Consider the following 20,675-nt stretch of genomic DNA (forward strand, 5'->3'; position numbering starts at 1 on the left):
TTCTCTGCAATTCCTTGTTGCTATTAGGTTGTTGTTCATCATGTCCCCTTTCAACTCTGATCTATTGTTTTTCTAGATTCATCACAACCAGTTCCTCTAACCTTTCCTCAAAGCTTATGTGCTCAGACTCTTTATGACTGTGTTGCAGTTTTTCATATCTTGTTTTAAGTGCACTGCTGAAAATGGGAACAAAACACACTGCGGAAAAACTTCAGGAAGTCCTGCCTAGTTTGGTCATTTATCACTCATTTGTTCTCAAAGTTTGTTATTAGAACCAGTTGTGCACATGGTGCATGGTGATCGTGGTTAGGCCGTATCTTCCTGCTTGCATGTGTTGCTGAAGAATGTCAAAAACCTTACAGAATTAAAGATGTATCCTATCTGCTGTTTCTACACACTAGACTAAATTTCCTCATAGGAGGAAGTTAAATTGATTTAACATGATCTTGATAAAGAATGTCGGCCTGTTTTGATTTATCTTATCTGTTTCTATTTAGATTTTAATTGTTCAATAATTTGTTCCATGATTTCTCTGAGAATTTGTTTCTAGTTTTTGCCTACTATCCCACTTTTCTTTAAAGGTAAATATAAATGTATTTATTCTACTCCAATGCTCAGATACCTTCCCTGTCCTTCAGAAATTTCAGAGGTAGGTAGGAACGGTTCAGAAATTACTTCAGCTAATTTCTAAAATTCACTAGGGTGAACTTCAAGCCCTGGCAACATACATGCCTCAGACTTTGCTACACTGCAGTAGTAGTCACCATGTGATAGCAGAGTTGGATACAGAGCCAACACACAGTAAAATCCCGGCCTTTGTCTTCCCACACAGTGAACTACTCTAGTTTCTTTTTTCTCCATCACTCTTTGAAACACCTGCCTTTTAAAAAGTTACACTGTTTAAGGGAGAATGTTAGTGCTCTAATAAATGATTTTTTGCTCAGAGTTTCTGGGATCTTCCTTTGTGTCCATACCTGTATTGTACTTACATGCAAGACAAAAGTATCTGCTTAGATGTGTCTAGCAACAGTTGATTTCATGGAACGATGCTTTAATCCTTAGAGGTATGATGATATTCGATACGAGGATGTTGAGAGCATGCGCTGCAGGAACAGGCTTTATGTGATCCAGACGTTAGAAGCTACGACCAAGCAGAATGTGGTGAGTGACTTGGAAGAGCTAAACCCTTCCCTCTGATAAAATTTGTTCCCTTTTGGAAAATTCTGAGAAGAGCTACATTTTCCAGGGCCAAATACATAATTTTATACACTGAAATCCCTCTCGTCTGCAGGGTGTCTGTTAACTGAGGTTTGGCCCCTGGCCTTTTCAGTCCCTGAATCACAGCATGACCTTGTGGTCTCGTTACAAGTAACACCATCACAGACAGCTTCTAAAGGCTGGTGTATCGCTGACACTTTGCATTGATTGGAACAGGCTGACCTATATTTCTATCTGCTGTTGTTAAATTGTTAATGCATTTCTCTTGGAGGCATAGAACACTGTAAAATGTCCACAGTGCTACAGTAAAACAATTAATTACCTGCATTTTTAGTCTGGGAAGCAATCCCAAATGTCACTGAAGAGATGATTGTAGTGCATTCAACAAGGGTTACTTTTTGTCTTTGGATGTGCGTGGATGGTAATGCGTGCATGGTGTGGTAGCTTTTCAGCTGCCAATATTATCCTTTGTAAGTTCAGACTCCTGAATGAAGGTGAGGGTTGCAAGGTGCTTCCTTTGCCTATTTTCTTCAGTGGCTCATTTCCAATAACTGACGATGCTAGTCTATTTAACAGGCAGTGCTTCTTTCTGTAGTAAATGTGGCTTGTAGCAACCAATATTAAATGCTGCTGGTGGTAACTGTTGTATTTCATTTTACAAAACATGCATATTCTGAAGATGAAATCTGGTCTGGTAGCTAACTTTGTTTTAAAAAGCTGTGAACATTTTTTTTAAAATTTAAAAAATGAGGTTTCAGCTTCACTGTTGAGAGCCAAACATGCATTTACCCATTATAAAGGAAGCTATATGTTATATCATTACAAATAATTGAGTTTTATTTCCTGGTTTTTTTTATAGTGTAGGCTCCATGTATGCAAGTAATGTGACTAGCTTTAAGCTCCCTTTTTGGGGGAGAAATTATTTCTTTCAGTCTATAATCTTCTCATTGCTTTTAAAAAGAAGTTCTATTCTTACTCCTAATTGTAACATGCCAAAACCTGGAATATTCAAACAGTGTCTTTTAATGTAAGATTAAGTCTCTCATAACTTTATTCTACAGCCATATTCCAAAGAGGGAAGACTCATTAATTAATTTTCTCTTAATTTTGTTTCAGCTACGTGTTGTGTCCCAGGATGTAAAATTCAGTCCCAGTGATCTTGAAGAGCTTTACGAATTATTCAAGGTAATGTGCCATTTCCCTCACTTACCAAACATCCATCTTAATGGTGGACCATGTTATGGGTGTGAAACTGTTTTAACAAACTGAGGTAAAAGCTAGATTCAACATATGTTTTACATGCCAGCTTTAAATCAAATTAGATAGTTAATTTCCCCCATCTTTCACTCAGAGAGAGTTGTTGTTTCAGGAAATCTAACATTTTATCTTTCCTTTGCAGAAGGAGCACTTTCTTTCATGTTATTGGAATGTAAATAGCCCTGTCTTGCAACATCATGATGCCAGTCTGCCATATCTTGACCAGTATCGGATTGATTGCCAGCAATTCAGGGTTCTCTGTCATCTCCTGAGCCCCTGGTCACACTGTGCAAACAGAGACTCGCTTGCATTGTGGACATTCAGACTGCTGGATGAGAGCTCTGATTGCCTTATAAACTTCAAACAATTTGCCTGTGTTCTTGGTACGAGAACAACACATATATGTAGCACATTCACAAGGGAACTCCATCTTGGGAGTAGTCCTGGAGTGTATCACCTTCCATACACTATATAAAGGGCCTAAGGAGACTAGCCTCTTAACTTAGGGTCAAATAGTCTGATTTTTATCAGGTGACATTAAATGCAAAGACTGTTTAAACGGCAAGCCAAACTCTCAAAAGTATATTTATAAGCTTAAGAGTGGGAGCTACACTTTCACCATGAAATAGCTAACACAAGGCTTTACAAACTAGTAACTTTTCTGAGATGTTAATCCCCTAGACAATAATCTCTTATCTGAGATTAAATTTAAGTATAGCTTTACCATCGAAATATCAGAAAATTAGAAAATGGTATGATCTCATTGCCCAGCCTATTTGGTTGATGATAAATGCTTCCTCATACTAAGCCATGCACACAGATCGTGCAAGATGACCCATGCCTTTTATCTCTGGGGAACTGAAAATTTTCTTGACTTTCTACTCTGTTGCTTACATCTTGTTTTCAAAGCGGTGTTGTTCAGGAAACAAAAAGTTAAGGGAAGATGCTGAGAAGACATTAGTGCTCTATTTCTTTGGTGCTGTGGTTTCATTTAGTAAGTCATAGACATTATTAGCGTTCTTTCCTCAGTGTAGGCAAACCCCAGGCTCAGTTGCAGGTGATACTGCCTTCCTTAAACTTCATCTCTAATTATATTCCATGTGAGGTAGGACATATGCCCAGTTCCAACCTCTCTGGGTTGTATTTGTTTAGGTTAAGAGGGTGTTTTAAAGTTTGGTCCAGTTGAACAGACTGTCTTGCCTCTTTCCTCTAACAGATACCATGTATAATGGAAGTTTTACTGACAAACTCAAGCTTCTTTTTAAGTTGCACATCCCTCCAGGTAAGTGAGAGGCATTGGCATTTGGGGAGGGCTGTTCCTGGCTTCTATCATCTTTGCATGGTTCTTTTTCTCAAGCTTTACTTTTCTTCCTGTTGTCACCAGTCCTGGCCACAGTACAGTCCGATAGTGATAATACAGATGTGTATTTCTTCCAGTGTGTTGTACTCTTTGGGAAGGACTTAATCTGCTCAAATACCATTTTTCTTCATAGGGACCATTTGTCTGTACAAACCTTTTGCTTTTTATCACTGCTTTGGTAATGCTTGGGACCCCCAAACCCACTTTATTCATTTATTTTTTGCAGCTTTTACTGAAATTGAATCTCTAAGCCCTTCCAAAGGTGGTGATCTTTCAAAAGAAGAGCTGATCCACTTCAGCCAACTCAGTGGTAAGCTCCAGAGTGTGAGGCTCTGCCTGCAGAATATTAGAAGGAATCTATTAATTATCTCATGGTGAAAAATCGGGAGCTGTCTTCTGAAAACTAGTAAATCATATGACTGTTAACAGGAATCCTCTGTGAAGATCTTCTGTAGATAGTTACATTTTCATAACCTAATGCAGAATTTGTGGATGGCTAGTCCGGTGATTGAATTCAAAGGCCACTGGTGTTTACATGGAAATAGGGAAGTGTATCTGGTCAGCGTTTTTCAGCATAGTAGGCAACCTGTTGCAGTGGTTGTTGAAGTGATGGCCGTTTCACTTTTGCATTCAAGACATAAAGGAATGATATTCCTACCTCAAGAAATAAAATATCCAAATCCATAATTATTTTGAGGCACATAAGCAAGTGTTTCAAAATCCTTTGCCTTCACTTTAAACCAAGCAAGCTGAAAAAAGTTTTGTGGGGTCTAAGTTTATTGAGTTGATAAAAATATTCTGTTTGGAAAGCTGTACAGTTTTACTTCGTTGGAAGGCAGATCCTTTTTGTTTTTAAAAACTATCCAAAAGTACCTTATCTGTAATATACGGGTACTGTTATAACCACTGTTCAAGACAGGGGGTGTGAACATTATGAAGATTATTTGCTTGATATAACTGATTGCAGTTTCTTTTGTGATCTCCAGCCTCATGGTGGCTTCTGTTTTTTATAGAAAGTATACAAATTTTACAATGTGGTTTCTTCTTGGCCTAATCTGTGTGGAAAACATAGGGGTCAGTGAGGGTCTTGCTCCTTAAGGAAAGAATTTTTGATAAAAGGAAATGAACCATTGGTCCTTTTTCCTCAAATAACTCTTTCTTCTTTTTCTCCTCCTAAACTGTAGTTTCATCTGTTGGGGATAGTCTTGAAAGTGACTCTTTGAAGAGCAGCCCAGAAAAAGGTAAAGAATCCTGGAGAGACACTTGGTAACTGTGTGTCTTTTGAGGGAGTAGAGCTGGGAAAGTGTGTGGTGATAAAGTATACTGAATAATTGCATCCCTAGCGTAGTGCTAATATTATATCCACTTTTGTAAGTATAGTCCTGGGGGGCGAGAGGGTAATGTAAACTCTGACTCTGTTTAGTCCTTGGCCCCACCACTCTGTTGAGAAGGAATGACATGAGGATGCCAGTTCTTTTGCTCATCGTGAGAAGCTCTTAATTCTTGTTTGTTCACTTTTTTTTTTTTTTTCTTTCTGTCAAGTAGGGAAGGGGAAGGTTGATATTCAGGCATATCTGAAGCAATGGCAAGATGAACTTCTTAAGAAAGAAGAAAACATTAAGGATTTGCCAAGAATGAATCAGGTAAACTGTCTGTCTGAGTCTTATTTAAGTCTATTTTTGACTGCTTTTTATCCTTTAAGTCCTATTAGTAGTTTTCTAAAGGATTTGTAGGATCCCTTAAGTTTTAAGCCTTCACATTAATCATTAGACTGTTTTTTTTAAACTGCTGTAACTGTAAGCTTATGAAGACAGGGACTTTCAGGCACACTTGGGTTTATCAGGTTCACGCCCATATTGTTATTAGAGCAATTATACCAGGTGCCTAGCAGCAGCAGGCACTGGATTGAGGTCACAATGTGTAGTAAAGCAGGACAGTTGTGTTGCTGTTCTCTGAATAGTCTCCTCTATATCTCTCTGTAGTCTCAGTTCATCCAATTCTCAAAAACTCTGTACAATCTGTTCCATGGAGATCCTGAGGAGGAACTGTTATATCGGGCTATAGCGGTGGTTACCAGCCTCCTGCTGAAAATGGAAGAAGTTGGGAGAAGACTGCAGAGTCCCACATCTCCAGTCAAAAGTCCAGTTGCTGTTATGGAGGTGCCTGCTGAAATCCCCAGAAAAACGCAGGACGAAAGCAGCTCTGAGCAGACTGAAGGCAGTAGAGCACAGAGTTTGAGAGGGAACCAAGAATGGTCTTTTGCCTTTGAACAGATTCTGGCATCCTTATTAAATGAGCCAGCCTTTGTGAGATTTTTTGAGAAACCTCATGACATAAAAGTTAAAATAGAGAGTGCTAAAAATTTACAACTTAAAGCAAGAACCAGAATGTAATTCTCTTTACCTTTGAGTCTGAATTAACCACATAAAGCGCATACAAGTGAAGGTTGTTACTATGGAAATTGAGTCTGGTGTTTACATAGGGAATGGAGTTTGAAGAGTTAGCTTTAAATATCAGCTTACTGGTATGTAATGTAAATAAATATAGTTTGAAGCACAATCACTTTCTTGCATTGTTCATAAGTTTCACTCCAAAAAAAGGACTGAATAATAAACTGTCTTTACCATGTTATTAAAATATGCAACATTGCTTGGAAATACTGAATGTGACCTATTGCAAACTTTTCTGAATGACAGCTGTTAGTGTGTGCTCTCCAGGTTCATTTCTATTACTGTCATAAAAGGAATGACTTCCAGCCATTTTCACTTAAAAGGAGTATCGGCAGTTTAGAGGTTGTCTTCCAGGTTAGTTTAATTAGTTATTTTCAACCTTGCATGTGGACTGGGATCAATGCAGGGTGAAGACTAAGAACAGAGGCTATGGTGGGCACAAGAGCATGAGGTTGGAGGAGAAAGTTGCCCTACTCTCAATTCCTCTGCTTTGGTGTTACTGATGGTCCTGGACTCTTGCAGATTCCAGCCCCTCGTTGGCAGTTTGCAGACTGCGTTATCCCAGCCCACGTCTCAGTTTTTGCAACAGACAACTGGTTTCCTGTTTTTATAGCTCAGCCTATATACAATTCTCTTTCTCATTTTCATACCAATTCTCCTACAATACAGGTGAAAAGGATGGAAGCTTGTTTGGTCATCCAGGCTGCACACAGATGCAAAAGCTAGTATAAATTGTTGAAATCAAGGGAAAGCAGTGGCTAAATCTGTCTGACCACGTGGTGGATGTCATTCATCTTGCAAGAGGAGCCATTGTTTGCTTCTTAGGAGCATGTTGATGAAATATATAGTTTTGCTTGTGTTTGGAAAGCACAAGCACAGGCCATCTTTAGCTGCTTCATAGTTAGCTGAATGATGAGTATTGAACTGCTAGGGACAGATTGCACTTGCTCCTTTGCCTACCCTGAGTCCATACCTCAACATAGTAATTATTCTTTCTTTTCAATAGCTCTCTGGATTATTGCTGCTGTAATATTTTCTATCTGACAGGATTCATGGCAACAAGAAAATCCTCTGGTATCTGACTTGAAATTTTTAATATATAAAAAATGATAAGAGTACAGATCCTGTGGAGGCAAGCTCTGCCAGTGTTAATGCTGATAAATGTTGACCTTGAACCTTCGGTAGCTGGTGCTAGAATGGGTTTAGAGAAAGAGGGGTAGAGCTTGTATTTTAGCAACAACAACAACAAAGTAAACTGGGACTCTGCTGAACTAGTTAAAAATGGCTGTTTCTAAAGCCTGTATGACAATCTTTCTCTGCAGAGCAGCATTATTTTTATACTGTGCATGTTTTTTGTAAAGAAGCAGAATGGGGATGGTATCATTCACTGGGGCTTTTCTTGCAATACTAACATTAATGAAGAATAAAATGAAATTTTGACCTGTGTTACAAGCACTTGGTGATTGCAAATTCATTGCAATTGGTGTTAAAGTTCCCATGCTGCTTCTAAAGAATACAGTTTTGATCAGGAGCAATGAATTGAATTATTTCTTCTACTTTTCCCCATACTCTCAGGTATTAATGTAAAATAAAGTTTTATTGAATGAACAGTAGCTCCAAAAACTATATAATATATGTGAGAAATGAGGAAGCTTTTTTCAGAAGCCTTCACAAAGTAATTACACTTGATACAATATAATACTGATTTGTATTTTTATGCACAAAATATAAAAACTAATTTATCCATTCATATGGATATGTTTCTGAGGCAAAGTAGGGCAACACTGTGTTACTTTTAAAATGTATTTACTCACTGTTTTCCTAATGTTGTTTTAGAAATACGAAGCAGATGATATTGTTGTTCTAGTCCAGGACATATTCGGATAAGGTTTGCTCAGTGAGTAATTCTTCTGCAAATAGCCATGCTGAAATTATAACGGGAGTCCCATGAAAATAGATGCAGCTGCCCATCCAAAAAGCTTTTGTAGGTTTATGATGGATATTGTTAATTTTTAGAATTAGTCAAAGTTATGAACTATTTACTAAGCAAGGTAGCACAGAGATATGAAAGTTTTAAAACTAAGTGACATTTTTTGGTTGAGAGCCAAGATGTTAAGATGTAAGTAGAGAAGACTGTACTGAAGGAACCTGCAAAATACAATAGCCTTGTGACATTACGTGGCTTGCTTATGCAAAACTGAGCACCTTTTTAAAATACCATTTTCTATTAGTGTCGATCCAAGAGACTGTAGAGCCATTAGTAACTCATCAGCTATCATATCTATGTATAAAGAGAGATTACCAGCATATATATATATATATATTAAAAAATAGATTTAAGGTGAGAAGTTGGGATATGTAGTGGCATACTAACTTTTATTAACTGCATGGATTTTCTGTTCAATTTGTTTATATTTTTTTCCCCCGAAGGGTAATGTCTTTAAATTGCTGCTGTAATACACCTGCAGGTTGATCCAGCGAGACTAGTCAGAGTGGCCAGGCATCCAGCCTCAGCAGGACGGACAGTGGAGCACGGTCGCTTCCAGCAGGTTGGCAGCACTCAGGCAACTGCCCAACTGGCAGGTTCGTCCTTTTGGAGCCTCTGGATCACGGGCTGATCCTTTGGGGAGATCTAGAAGTAGCAAATGCCAGCTGTTTCCAAGGAGCGTGACCCAGAGGTGTGTTTGCTGGGCTGCTTCTGGAGTGTGCAGTAACATTGAGGGACACCTCTGCTTTGCCTGTGACAGAGTAACTCTGGACTTGGTGCCCAGCTCCTTTCCTTCCCCGTCCTGTTGTGGAGATAGGCTGGCTAACAAATACATTCAGGCTTAGTTGGGATTGGGGGAGCTAGAGCAATAGAAGCTCTTTCCTTCTCTTCAGTCCCAAAGGGTGATGCCTTGACTTTAAAGCTCTGCATAGGCAAGGACAGAGATCCCCATGCGATGAAGCTTTTTGGCCATCTGAAGGTCTTGGTGATGCAAAGATGAACCCAGATTCACATCATATTGCATTAGGACACTGCGGGTGTGCACACTTCTGTTGCAGCAGGTCAGCCGCCACATGTGGCTGAGAATTAAGCAGAAGTGCTAGCAAGGAGTCCGGTGGTTGCAAAACATCTGACCCAGAATTACTCAGCTACTTCCCAAGGTGGGGACTTTCCAGTCAAATAGTAACTTGGAAGTTTTTAGAAGTGTTTTTGAACTTTGAACAGTTCATTCATGAACAGGAAGCAACGTGGTTTAAGTGAGTACTGGTGTCATTTCACGTATTTATGTTACTTCTTTTCTGTAACAGTTTTCATGAAGTTATCCGTCTTTATTTTTTTGGTTCAGTCATAGGAAATGAATGTGCATCATTCAGTACAAAATAGACAGTTGTAGGTAGGATATAGCTTGTTACAACTAGTGATGCTGTTCATACGTTTTTAAAATTGCACTACCTGCTGCAGTGTCACCAGTGTGACTTGGCAGCTATGCTATGGTTATTTACCCTGAAACATTCTCAGTGGCTGTTAGCGTACGCTACACAGTCTTTTCTTGTGGCTAGGCCATTATTATTGTTGCTATGCTCATAAGATGCCTTTTGTCAAACGTAATCGTTAGCCCAGGGGGATGGTTAGCAGAGCTGTGATGTTCCCTTGGTCTTGCAATCCAGTGCCTGTCGCTGTTCCCTGCGCTCCGGGTGAACGGTGACAGCCGTGACCACCACGAGGAGCTGCTGCTTGACCTCTTTGTGCGCCGAGTTCGGGGCTTGAACACACAAGGTAAGGGAATAGCTCAACTAACAGTAATAAAAATATGAGCCCTTTCCACCATGGGGGAGAACTGCTTGTAATTCAACTGGCAGCATTTCCCAATACACGGAAATGGTCGCTGCCATGTGAGTCAGAAAAAGCACTCTGTGTTTCCATCCATTCCTAAAACAAGCCACTTGTTCATCATTCTAATGGCTAGATAATAATGTATTTTTAGAAGAGTTTGCTACCATAGTGACTAAGAAATAGCTGTGTGTTGATTTTATTAGAAATGTCTCATCCAGTTGTACCATACAAGGTTCTTGATTGCAATTGCAGTTGTTATCTGGACTAAAACAAAAAGAAATATTCCAATTTGTTTCCAGAAAATAGGCTATTTTGTGGTTTTTGCTACAGCTTTGTCACTTTACCAAGAAGGCAACACGTTTGTGTTGGCAGGTTGGCCTTTTTATACCATGTATTGTATGCAGAAGTACTGTAAGACAAGGGGGGTGTTAAATAAAAATTTGTTTCACTTAAAAAAAAAATAAATCTGTGTCTGAGGCACTATTCTTTCTTATGATGGACTGTTTCAGAAGTTCCTTCAAAAGCATTGGTCTTGTTAAAGCCACGTTTAGTCAGTGCTTTCCAAAGCAAGGACCAAGCCAAAAACCACGCCAGGATGCCAGCCTCCCCAGAAGTGGAGGAAGAATGAAGAGGAGGCCCAGGTGTTGAAGCCTGGGTCTAGTTCAGCCTTGCATACAGCCTGAACTTGTGGGTTAGCCCAGGAAGAGTGCTGTTACTCATTTTTTGCATCCAAATGAAAACATTTACAGCGTGCAGCCATGTCTACACTTTCTCTGATGCCTTGTTCTTCCTAATTTATGTGTTACCCCTATCGCTTCTGGCACTGGTCATGGAAATCCCAGTCTTTGTCTTGAGCCCCATCCCTTCAGCTGTTTATACAGGGGTAGATGCACGTGATGGCTGCTGCTCTTGTGCCTCCTGGAGAGCAAGGAGCACATTCTGATCCCCAATGGACCCATACCACCCAGGGAATAATAACAGCACATACTGTGTAAGAGGTCTTACAAGTATTATTTTATTTCTTTTTTTTTTTTTAAATACTATGTACAATCTGTTTAAAGCTTGTCAAAATGCACAGGCTCACATTCAATGGAGCTGTGCAGGGACATAGATTCAAGACAAGAATAAGATCTTTACTGTTCATCTTCATAAGACACTTCCTTTTTCCCATTACAAAATACTTTTAAGAATAGTAACATTTATAAATGTATCTATATTCAACATCATATAAAATAAACCAAGATTTATACTCAATTCTAAGATGTTTTCTTTCTTTCTTTTTTTTTTTTTACATGGAATATATACAATATATACAGTAACTTTTCACTGTGTTTGTCAAACCAGCCTGATTATACCCACCAGGCTTTAGCTTATATGTACAAATACGCTAAAAGTGCAAGACTTTATTAATTAAAGCTGCCTGTGTTTTCAGAGGTCTGGAATTGTGTGGCCTACGTATATATATAGATATACATGTACATACACATATGTATATTAAAAATACATATATCTGTATATCTATATATATAGAGAGAGAGATAGTATATAGGTGTTTGTGTGCTAGAAAGCCTCAGAACATTAATGACTAATAGGCCGACACGGAGACTGGAGCCCAACCCCGACGCAGGCGGCATCGGTCACGTTCCTAACCCTCTGCTTGTCCCCAACAAGTCACTTGTGTTTTTTGTAAGCACCTGGGGGGGTGTGAGCCAAACCCACCAGCAACCCTCAATTCCAAATGGGTCCCAAAAACACAGGTCATAGCTAACACTGAGGTAAACAAATACAAATCAACCTGAATAAAGCGATTTATTTATTCATATATTTTTTGAGAGTGAATGACGATATAAGGCAAAAATCCCGTGGCCCTGACTCGGCCTTTCCTCAGCCCGGAGGCAGACGGAGCAGGGACCAAGCAAAGTCCCAAAAAGGGTCTGTGGGATTTTGTCCTTTGGCGCGTGTCTGGAAAACACAGCTCTACCCGTGCGGCAGCGCCTGGGACCGTGCAGCCCCCCAGTGCCCCCCAGCAGCTACGTCAGCGGCTGGACTGGGCACGGGGAATAAAGCGGGGGGGGGGGGGGGGGGGGGCACATGATAAAGTGCATTTTAGGTCTCTTGTTTTAGCAAGGCCAATCTAACATGTAAACATCCTTGCAAACCTCCTGTGCTCCTCGTCGACTCGGGAGAGGCTGTGAGCAGGGGTGGTGGTTCCCCCCCAGCCCTCCCTCCCTGTGCAGCCCAGTGCTGCCAGCAGAAGGGCTGAGTCCTGTGTCCACGGCACAGCCCCCATCTCGCACACCTACCACCCCCCCCCCAAAACCCCTTCCCACCCCTCTTTTATTGGACTTGCTTTCAAAGCCAAGCAATGGCAGACCACCACTGCCTTGGCTACTTCCCTACCAAGCCCTCTTAAAAAAAAAACAACCCAAAAAACCCCAAAAACCAAACCCCAAGCCCCTGACTCTAACCACCACCCCCTCTGAGATACATTTGGTTGACACCTGCCATGTCGGGGCTCGTGTACGGTGATGGGACGCTGCAGAACAGCGATGATGGTGTGTCGGGGTGATGCAGGTTTAATGGGCAAGACAGGGAAATGCACAGCCTTTCCCTCCTGCCAGCCATGCCAGGCCAGAAATTGTATACAATAGTGGAGCCCTAACATAAATGTGTGTGTTTGCCTCCCTACTAACGTGATATGCCAAGGTTAGGGGGGGAAAAAAACCCCAACCACCCCCAAAACCACAGCAAACCCTCCTGCCCCAGCCTCACAAACAACCCTCCTGTCTTGGCATGGGGAGGGGGAGACCCTAAAAGTAATAGTGCTTTAAAAAAAAAAAAAAAAAAGAATTATTATTTCCTACCTCAAAGGCTCCGTGCTGGCCCTTGCTGCATGTGACGCTGCAGCACAAACCACCTGGGGCAGAAAAGACCCTGTGCTCTCCCCAGGACTCGGGGGTCTCAGAGCCAAGGGTTGCGGCTGTTACTGGTCCAGCTCCAGATTTTACACCGCCAAGCCTGGTGCTCCCCACTCCCAGCAATGAGGCGACCCTGGCCCACGGCTCTGCTCGTAGCCACAGTTACTTGTAGGGATTTAAAATGGGGGGGGGGTGCAATTCAGGCTGTGCCCAAGAGCAGGGGCTCAGCCACCCCAGGGGCTGCGCTCTCAAGGCACTAGCCCCGATATCGTAACCCCAGGGCTAAGGGCTGCCGGGCACCTCCTCTGCTCTCCCCTGTGCTCCCCAAAACGCCGCTCGTGGCCGGGAGGCTGCACCTCCCCTCCGCCTGCTCTGCAACCCGCAGTCCGTCACCGCCGGCATCCCCGGGAGGTGAGCGTGCCCTGACGCCCCGGCCAAAGCCAACCCACGGCGATGCTTTTGCCAAGGGATGGGGTCCCGTGGAAAGCCGGAGCCTCGCACAGCTTTTTTTTTTTTTTTGCGTGCCAGAAGAGCACAGCAGCCCAGCGCCTTGCACCAGCCCCGCAAAAGCCCCCGGGTGCCCCTTGCTCCGACAGCCCATCCTCTCACCACCACCACCACCACGGGCGATGAGGCACGTGGAAAGCCCGTCCTGGTCCCGTTCTCCAGGGAAAAAAACCCGGCGGGTGGGAAACGGCCCCTTGTGTAACGGGGCCGGGGGTGAGTCACGCTGCACCCCGCCAGGCAGCAGGAAGGGCTGCAGCCAAAACCCCGTCTGGGGCAGAGCTGGCGCGCTGCCCTTTCCTTCCAGAGCTCTCCGGGAAACGCGGGCTGCCGCAACCTGTTTCAGTCAGGCTGAGAAAATCAGGTTTTTCTGTCCCCCTGCCACTGACCCCACGCGCTCGCGCCCGGCCCCAAAGCCAACAAAATCCTCCCAGTGCTGCAGCGCAGAAAATGCGTGTGGTCGCTGGGGAAGGCGAGCTAGCCGGCTAGCTATAGACATACCTATATCTACAGCATTAGATATCTCTAGCTACAGACATATGTACCACTAGGGTTTTTTTGCACGCTAACTTTCCCACTTCCCCCCTTTTCTTGAAACACAGGGCTGCTGGGGGTTGCCCGTGCCAAAGGCTGCTCCACCAGTAAGCACCAGCATCCAGCTGCCTGCGGTGGTGCAAAGAGCCAAGAAAGCGGCTTGCACAAGGAAAAAAGCAAACTGCCAAATAAAAAAAGGCAAAAAAAAAAAAAAAAAAAAGCACGCTTTGCTCGGATTCGACAGAGGTTACAAACTAACCCGTCCCTAAACATTGCTCTGACTGCCAGATGGAGCTTTGCTGCTAGATGGACCTGGTCCTAACTGACCATTTTCTTGCAAAGCTTATAGTAATGGCCTAACCCATCTCCTACTTTTGGGCTCTAACAGTGCCCAAAGTCAGTACTCAGCTACTAACGCCTCAAAAATGTACATTGTAATTTTTCCTTTGGAAAGACACAAACAGTAGGGACAGTTAACTATACACCCACTGAGGAATAAACTGGTTTTTCAATTCATAAATATAAACTTATAGTTAAAAAGTGACAATTTACAAAAATACAATTTATTGCTGACCCTACGGGCTTGTAACATCACTTGTGTCATTGTGATCATACGTTTCAGGTTCGCCAAATTGAAACATGACCTAGCAAAACCACAAAGTTTGCCGTCATATGCTGTTCTACGCTTTTTTGTTTGTTTTCACGTATAGAAACATATACAACTACATCACTTGAAACAAAACAACTAAAAAAAGAACGAGTAAGGATTCTTTGTCTGTAACCTGAAAAATATTTGGCTACAGGGAGTAAAAACCATATAAATTTATCTGCACTTGTTAACCAAAATAAAACATGACAAATACCTTGCTAGCTGCGATGTGAGCTGGTATAACAACAGTAAGAAATTCAGGCAAAAGTGGTGTTATGTAAATTAGCAGCATTATCCAATCTCCTGGAGAACAAAAAATTGCGGGACTGAGGTATAGAAAAAAGGAAAAAAAAAAAAAATCCACAATGGACCTACTACAGCGAAACGAGTTATGTACACAGTAACCCAATGGCGTCCTGTGGACCGGGACAGTCTGTGTATGTGCTCCAAACGCCGGGCTCAAATTCACAGTGACTTTCAGCATCGAAGTCCCGAACGGAAAAGGGGTTTTCTCCGTTGCGAAGCAATCTTCGCGGCGACCCCGATCCCTAACCTCCTCGCAGCCAGAAAGCCGTCGCCTTCCCGTCGTACCGTGGTGCTGGGCGAGGGCGCGTACGGCTGCCGGAGCGACGTGACGGCCCGGCCGCGTGGAAATCCCGACCGACAAGGTGTCCCCCTCCCGGAGGGGACCGTCCCTCCGGCCACCACCTTCCCCGCGGGGCCCGACCTCACCCGTCCCGCGTTCCGACGGCGGCGTCCTCCCCTCCGCGCTGCTGCGGCCGAGGCGCTCCCTGCCTCCCGGACCCCGCGTTCAGGGCAGCTGCATCTCGGGCAGGTCCGGCAGGTTGCAGGTCTGACCCTGCGTGTGGCGGTTCTGCTGCTGCGGGTGGAGGAAATAGCTCAGGGGGTTCTGCTGCGGGGCGTGGGGGGGCTGGAAAATGCACTGCGTCGGAGCCCCGGGTACCGGCTCGGGACCTTGCATCTGGCCAGGAGACACAAGGGCGACAAGTCAGAGCTGCCCTATCGCCCACCCGCTCCCTCTCTTGCCCCAGGGCTTCGCACCCAGGAGCGTGGAGTACCAAGTCCTAAAGGCAACCTCCACCCACCGAGGGTATGAGGAGCTGCGGACAAGCACCTTGGGATGCTGGTGCTACCAGCACGATGCCTGGAGGGTACGGAGGGGAAGCAGGACCCATCCGTCCTACCGGCCCCATGGGGAACCCAGCAGGAATGGAGACCTTCAAAAGCTACTTGGAGGTGAGGTAATATCTGCAGAATGTGGAACTTCCATCTTCCGCGGGAAGGATCTTCAACCAACGAAGAGGTTGTAGAGTGACCTTGTCCACGTGCCACCCCGTGGCTGGTACCCCAAAGGCCTGGACTTGCTGGTTCACCCCCCGTCAAAGGCACTGTGGCACCAAAGCCTGGTTTTCTGTTGCCCTGGAGCTATTGATCTCCCACAGCATCATCATTCTGCTGTCCATATCGCTAGTCCTCAGGACCTCAGTGCAGCCCGTGAGCACGCGTACCCAAAGCGGGGATGGCTCATGCCCGCGTTTGCTGCCAACAAGGATTCGTTTTTCACTCTAAATCCAGTCCTGCTGCACGGCTACTTTCAGCTGTACCTACTCCTCCTGCTTTGTTTTCTACTAACTTTGCCTGGAGGACCGTAACTTACCTCTGCCAACCAGGCAAGTCTTGGAGAGCGTATTACTAATTAATTATTAGTTTCAACAACCCCTCTCCTTGGCAGCGTCATTGGTTTGGCAGGTACTAATGAAGCTGTGCTTTGAAAAACTAATATCACCTTCTCCAGAGGTTTGTGTTGTGAAACACCCATTTATTAAAAGAAAGCAGTGACAGCAGCTGATAAAACCCATTGCTATGCTGAGACGTAACAGCAGAAGGCATGTTTTCAAAAGAGTTTATCCCTTATCGTGTTTCATGTCTACAGCAAGATTCCCACCAGAGCTCCTCTGGATGACAATCTATGTTTGAAAAAGTGGATATTTCTTCTGGACACTAAGTGATAACTGAGTTCATTGGAAAATATGGCCTCGAACGGGTGCAGAGCCAGCCTGGAAAGGCTGAGCACTCGCGTACGTGCAGATACAATGGGAACAGAGGACGTGCGAGTGCACTGACCAGGTTTGATTAGCCAGGTAAGCCCCATTTCTTCAAAAAACCCAACCCAATCCCAAAGCCATCCCTGGACATCCTCAGAAACCTGTTCTAGCTCTATTACCTGAAGGTAGAGACGGTGCTGCTGAACCTGTTGCTGTGGCCACTGGTGGAGATGAACCGGTGTGTTTGCCTGGTGGGATGTGAAGCTGGTGTGGGGGATCATCAGAGATGGGGAGAAAACGGGCGACGGGGCTGGAGGTCGGACGGTGCTACAGGTAACTGGTTGCATCTGTATTGGGGGAGGCAAGATCTGCTGCTCTGCAACGAATCTGCCACGAGGAGGAAAATAAGGCATGAGAACCTAAACCCAGACCCACCACCGGAGCGGGCCCTGGGGAGCCCGGGTGCTGCAGGAACCAGACTGGAGCAGGGTTTGTCAACCCATGCAGGGCCTGGCGAAAGCAGGCTCCAGATTTCCCCTTCCCCATCAAGCATGGACTGGAACTGCAGAAAATTAAGGGTTTTAAGGCTGTATATCTCCTCCATGGCTTGGATAGGCATTTCAGGCTTTGCAAAAGCCAGAAAACAGTTTAAAAAAAAAATTTTAAAAAACATTTTAGTTATCATAAAGTTCTTTGTAATTAAAAAAATATTCTCATTACTTTTTCTCCTAACCAGCTGAGCTTTTGTTTCTTTTAAGACTGAGACTGCTTGTGTTTGCGTGATCACGTACAAGTTTTTCAAAGTAATTTTCGGTGCTCTAAAATGCCTTGCTAAAACACTGCATGAAAACAAGGGCCAGCGAAGACTCACTTTCCTTGCTGCCTGCTGGCACTGCTCTGCGTGGCCTGGCCACTGCCGTTGGCGGTGGGCATCATGGCTTGGATAGACTGATCCAACAGCATCCTGCGGTGGAAGAAAAACAGAGGATGGTCAGGAAAGGGAGAGGTCCAGACTCCTGACTGTCAGTCTCTGGAAACAAATCCCTGAAAATCCTCCCTGAAAGCATGCAAACCATCACCCTGGAAAAAAAGCTAATGAAATAGGATGCTTATTACAACCTTGTCTAATGCACTCGCAAAGGTGAGCTGAAACTTGCTAAATCTTTCATGTAAGAAATATGTTTTATAGATGGTGAGACCTCTAGGGTTTATCTTGTTTCCTTACGCAGTACTTCAAAACGGCTGGATCCTGTAGGAATTGTCTGCAAATACCTCCCGGAAAGGTGGTTGAATAGTTTGGGGCGGTAGTATGTGTTTTATACAACGTTTCCAGCACTGTATAAAAGAAAAATGCCTTTGCCACGGCACTTGTCCTGGCTGGAGAAAAGACACTCTGGAGCTTCAGAGCAAGCAGACACAGGTTTGGGAAAGCCTGTCCCTGCTCGTTTTTCCTGTTCACTCCCTCTGACAGCAGCAGATGTCCAAAGGTTACTGAGCTACCTGGACAATTTATGGAAATACGGAGAGAAAAGGATTTCGGGCCCCTGAGGGCAGGGCACGGTGGGCACAGCACCCTGCCTGCACGCACGCTGTGCTCCCCACTAACGCAGATCTCTGCAGGAGGGAACGTCCTTATGTCCCTGCTGTGGCACCCAGAGACCACGGCTGCCCTGAGCCCAGATGTGCCTGCCCTCCCCGCTGCCCAGGTATCGCTATTTTCTGCCGCTGCCGTCAGGATGGTCCCAGCAGGGCTGCGGTCGTACCTGAGGCTCCTGTCCTGGCTGTAGTCAGACTGCGGTTGCCTTTCGCTGCCGTCGGTCGGCATCTGTGCGGCCACCGTAATGGGATGCGCTTGCGAAAACACCACGGGGTTGTTGTAGAGGGGCACTGAAATGCTCGTCTGCCCCGGCAGACACGTTTGCTGGGCTTGGTTTCCTCTCAATAGGTGCTGCTGCTGCACCTGAAATGAAGACATAGATACCCACCTAAGTTTTTAAAGCTCCCTAATTAGAAAGCTAAAATAACTGCTTCCAGTAGGCAGGTGGGAAAAGGAGAAGGAGCAGTAGGATATTCTCCCTGAACACAGCAGTAGGAACAGTATATCTGAGAAATCAGACTACAAGGGTAAGGGCATGCAAGGCTCGAGAGAGAAGAGACCAGCTTAAGAGGGCAGGAGGACTGCAAATCCAAAGTCCCCAAGGAAAGCATCTCATCCGTCCTTTAAACCAGCAGTTTTGGTATTTTTTGCTTTTGGACACCTCAATTCTTTCCCAAGCAGATGTGACCATCAATTTAGTGGATTTAGGTCTAGCGATGACAAACTTGTTTTTCAAAGCTGCCTTCCAAGACTTCTCAGGCAGAAGAAAATTAATCTTTTAAAATTATGCCTACTTCCCCATGTTACGAGGTCACAACTCTCACTGGCTATGAATGAGCATCATGCTGCAATCCCAAACAAGAAGTGAATGAGAGCCCAGACCTCCCACTCAGTTCCTCTCTGGTCACCAGGACGGCTCCAGAGGTCCCCAGGGTTTAATGTTTTTAGGCTACTTGGCTTTTTTTTTTTTACAGTTGAATGACATCATTCGCAACTGACTCCCGACACAAATTTCGTAATGCCAGCTATGGAGTAAAGCCAGCACAGAGGAGATGCGTGGGACCACGGGGACGGGGGACGAGTGTTTAAAAGCCAGGAAAGGGGACGATGAAGACAACGAAGCAGGCGGCGGACCTGGGCGGCCGTGCCGCAGGGGTCCCTGAGGAATTGGCGCGGTGACAGCAGGTGGGTGCCGCAGTAGTGCTTTGTCCCCACAAGGCCTGGCTGCTGTGACTTCTTGGCCGTGGTCTGCCTGGGCGTCCCCGGCGGCGGCGGCCTCCTGGGGCTCGGGTGCTGCACGTTGTTAAAGACGACGGGGATCGGCTGCTGCATCAGCATCTTTAAATAGAAGAGACATGTGAGTTGTTGCAGCTCATGCAATGGTTGTACTGCCCAGCAGATACCATCTCTGGCTCCCAGGCTGTCTCTAGCAATGTATATAACACTGCAGCAGCAACACCTCTAAATCCAGGGGCAAAGTGAACCACGAATAATGGAAAATCAAATGTTAGCTTGTGCCCAAACATTTATTCAGAGCCATGACCATTCCAGCTCCATTGTGCCTGTTGCATTTTGCCAGTGCGGCGATCCAGCAGCACTAACCAACCACTGAACCGCCAAGCTTTTTGTGCAGGGGGGACTTTGGATTAGCTCCGGATTGTTTTTTTCTAAATCATGAAAATTACTGATTCAATACTTAAGCAGATACTGACACCACTCATCTCCTGGGAGACACTACTCTCACATCTGAGACCAAACTCCCAATTTATCCAGAGCTCATTTCTAAATGCTTTTGCCACTGACAATTTTGTTACTGATCTGTGCACTCAAAAGAAAAGCCAATGGTTTGTGGGTTTGGGAACCCTGGGGGTACCTGCAGGTTGGAGTCCTGCACTAGCTGGAGCTGCTCCTTGATGACATGGAGCTCTTCTTGCTGTGTCTTGATGTCAGCTTGCAGTATGCGAGTCCTCTCCTCCAGCTGCTCTTTCAGCTGATGCATCATCCCCAGCTGGGTCGGGAAATGGTACACTGGCTGCGGAGAACAGAGAACAAGATCACGGGGTAGGACCAGTCCTGCTACTCACATTCATAGCGATACTGGCTTCACAAAAACGACTGCTTTTCAGCTTTTGCCATAGAAAATACGATGCTGACAAAAACCGGCAATTGCGTATTTAACCAAAGTACCAGCGTACTTCCAGAGCAGCGGCACAGCTGGCTCATACTCAGTGCTTCGCTCCAGATCTTGGTCTGTTACATTTCTGTGCAGATGTAGTGTCTACGCACGGCACTCCCCTGTCCC

General features: G+C 44.7%; 2 protein-coding genes across 5 annotated transcripts in view; one reads left to right on the top strand and one right to left on the bottom strand.

The window, feature by feature from the left end:
- TBC1D8B (TBC1 domain family member 8B) overlaps positions 1-11,426 on the top strand; it is a 45,400-nt gene extending 33,974 nt beyond the window's left edge. For 2 of the 4 annotated variants that reach the window (XM_075054399.1, XM_075054401.1), the window contains 8 exons: positions 1,063-1,161; positions 2,335-2,403; positions 2,618-2,858; positions 3,692-3,757; positions 4,062-4,145; positions 5,020-5,076; positions 5,378-5,478; positions 5,818-11,426. In XM_075054399.1, the coding sequence (XP_074910500.1) occupies positions 1,063-1,161; positions 2,335-2,403; positions 2,618-2,858; positions 3,692-3,757; positions 4,062-4,145; positions 5,020-5,076; positions 5,378-5,478; positions 5,818-6,228 (1,128 nt within the window). In that variant the 3' untranslated portion in view covers positions 6,229-11,426. Of the gene's footprint in view, positions 1-1,062; positions 1,162-2,334; positions 2,404-2,617; positions 2,859-3,691; positions 3,758-4,061; positions 4,146-5,019; positions 5,077-5,377; positions 5,479-5,817 lie in introns of those variants that run through there. The other 2 variants (XM_075054400.1, XR_012654009.1) reach the window with 2 other exon arrangements.
- Positions 11,427-12,334: 908 nt separating this feature from the next.
- PASD1 (PAS domain containing repressor 1) overlaps positions 12,335-20,675 on the bottom strand; it is a 55,078-nt gene continuing 46,737 nt past the window's right edge. Inside the window, exons 17-22 of the mRNA XM_075054118.1 lie at positions 20,247-20,405; positions 19,508-19,711; positions 18,540-18,736; positions 17,648-17,740; positions 16,956-17,163; positions 12,335-15,692 (exon numbers count right to left, since the gene is read on the bottom strand). Coding sequence (XP_074910219.1) covers positions 15,522-15,692; positions 16,956-17,163; positions 17,648-17,740; positions 18,540-18,736; positions 19,508-19,711; positions 20,247-20,405 — 1,032 coding nt within the window. The 3' untranslated portion in view covers positions 12,335-15,521. The remainder of the gene's footprint in view (positions 15,693-16,955; positions 17,164-17,647; positions 17,741-18,539; positions 18,737-19,507; positions 19,712-20,246; positions 20,406-20,675) is intronic.

Source organism: Buteo buteo, chromosome 22 (assembly GCF_964188355.1).
Source record: "Buteo buteo chromosome 22, bButBut1.hap1.1, whole genome shotgun sequence".
In the NCBI taxonomy this organism is placed as follows: domain Eukaryota; kingdom Metazoa; phylum Chordata; class Aves; order Accipitriformes; family Accipitridae; genus Buteo; species Buteo buteo.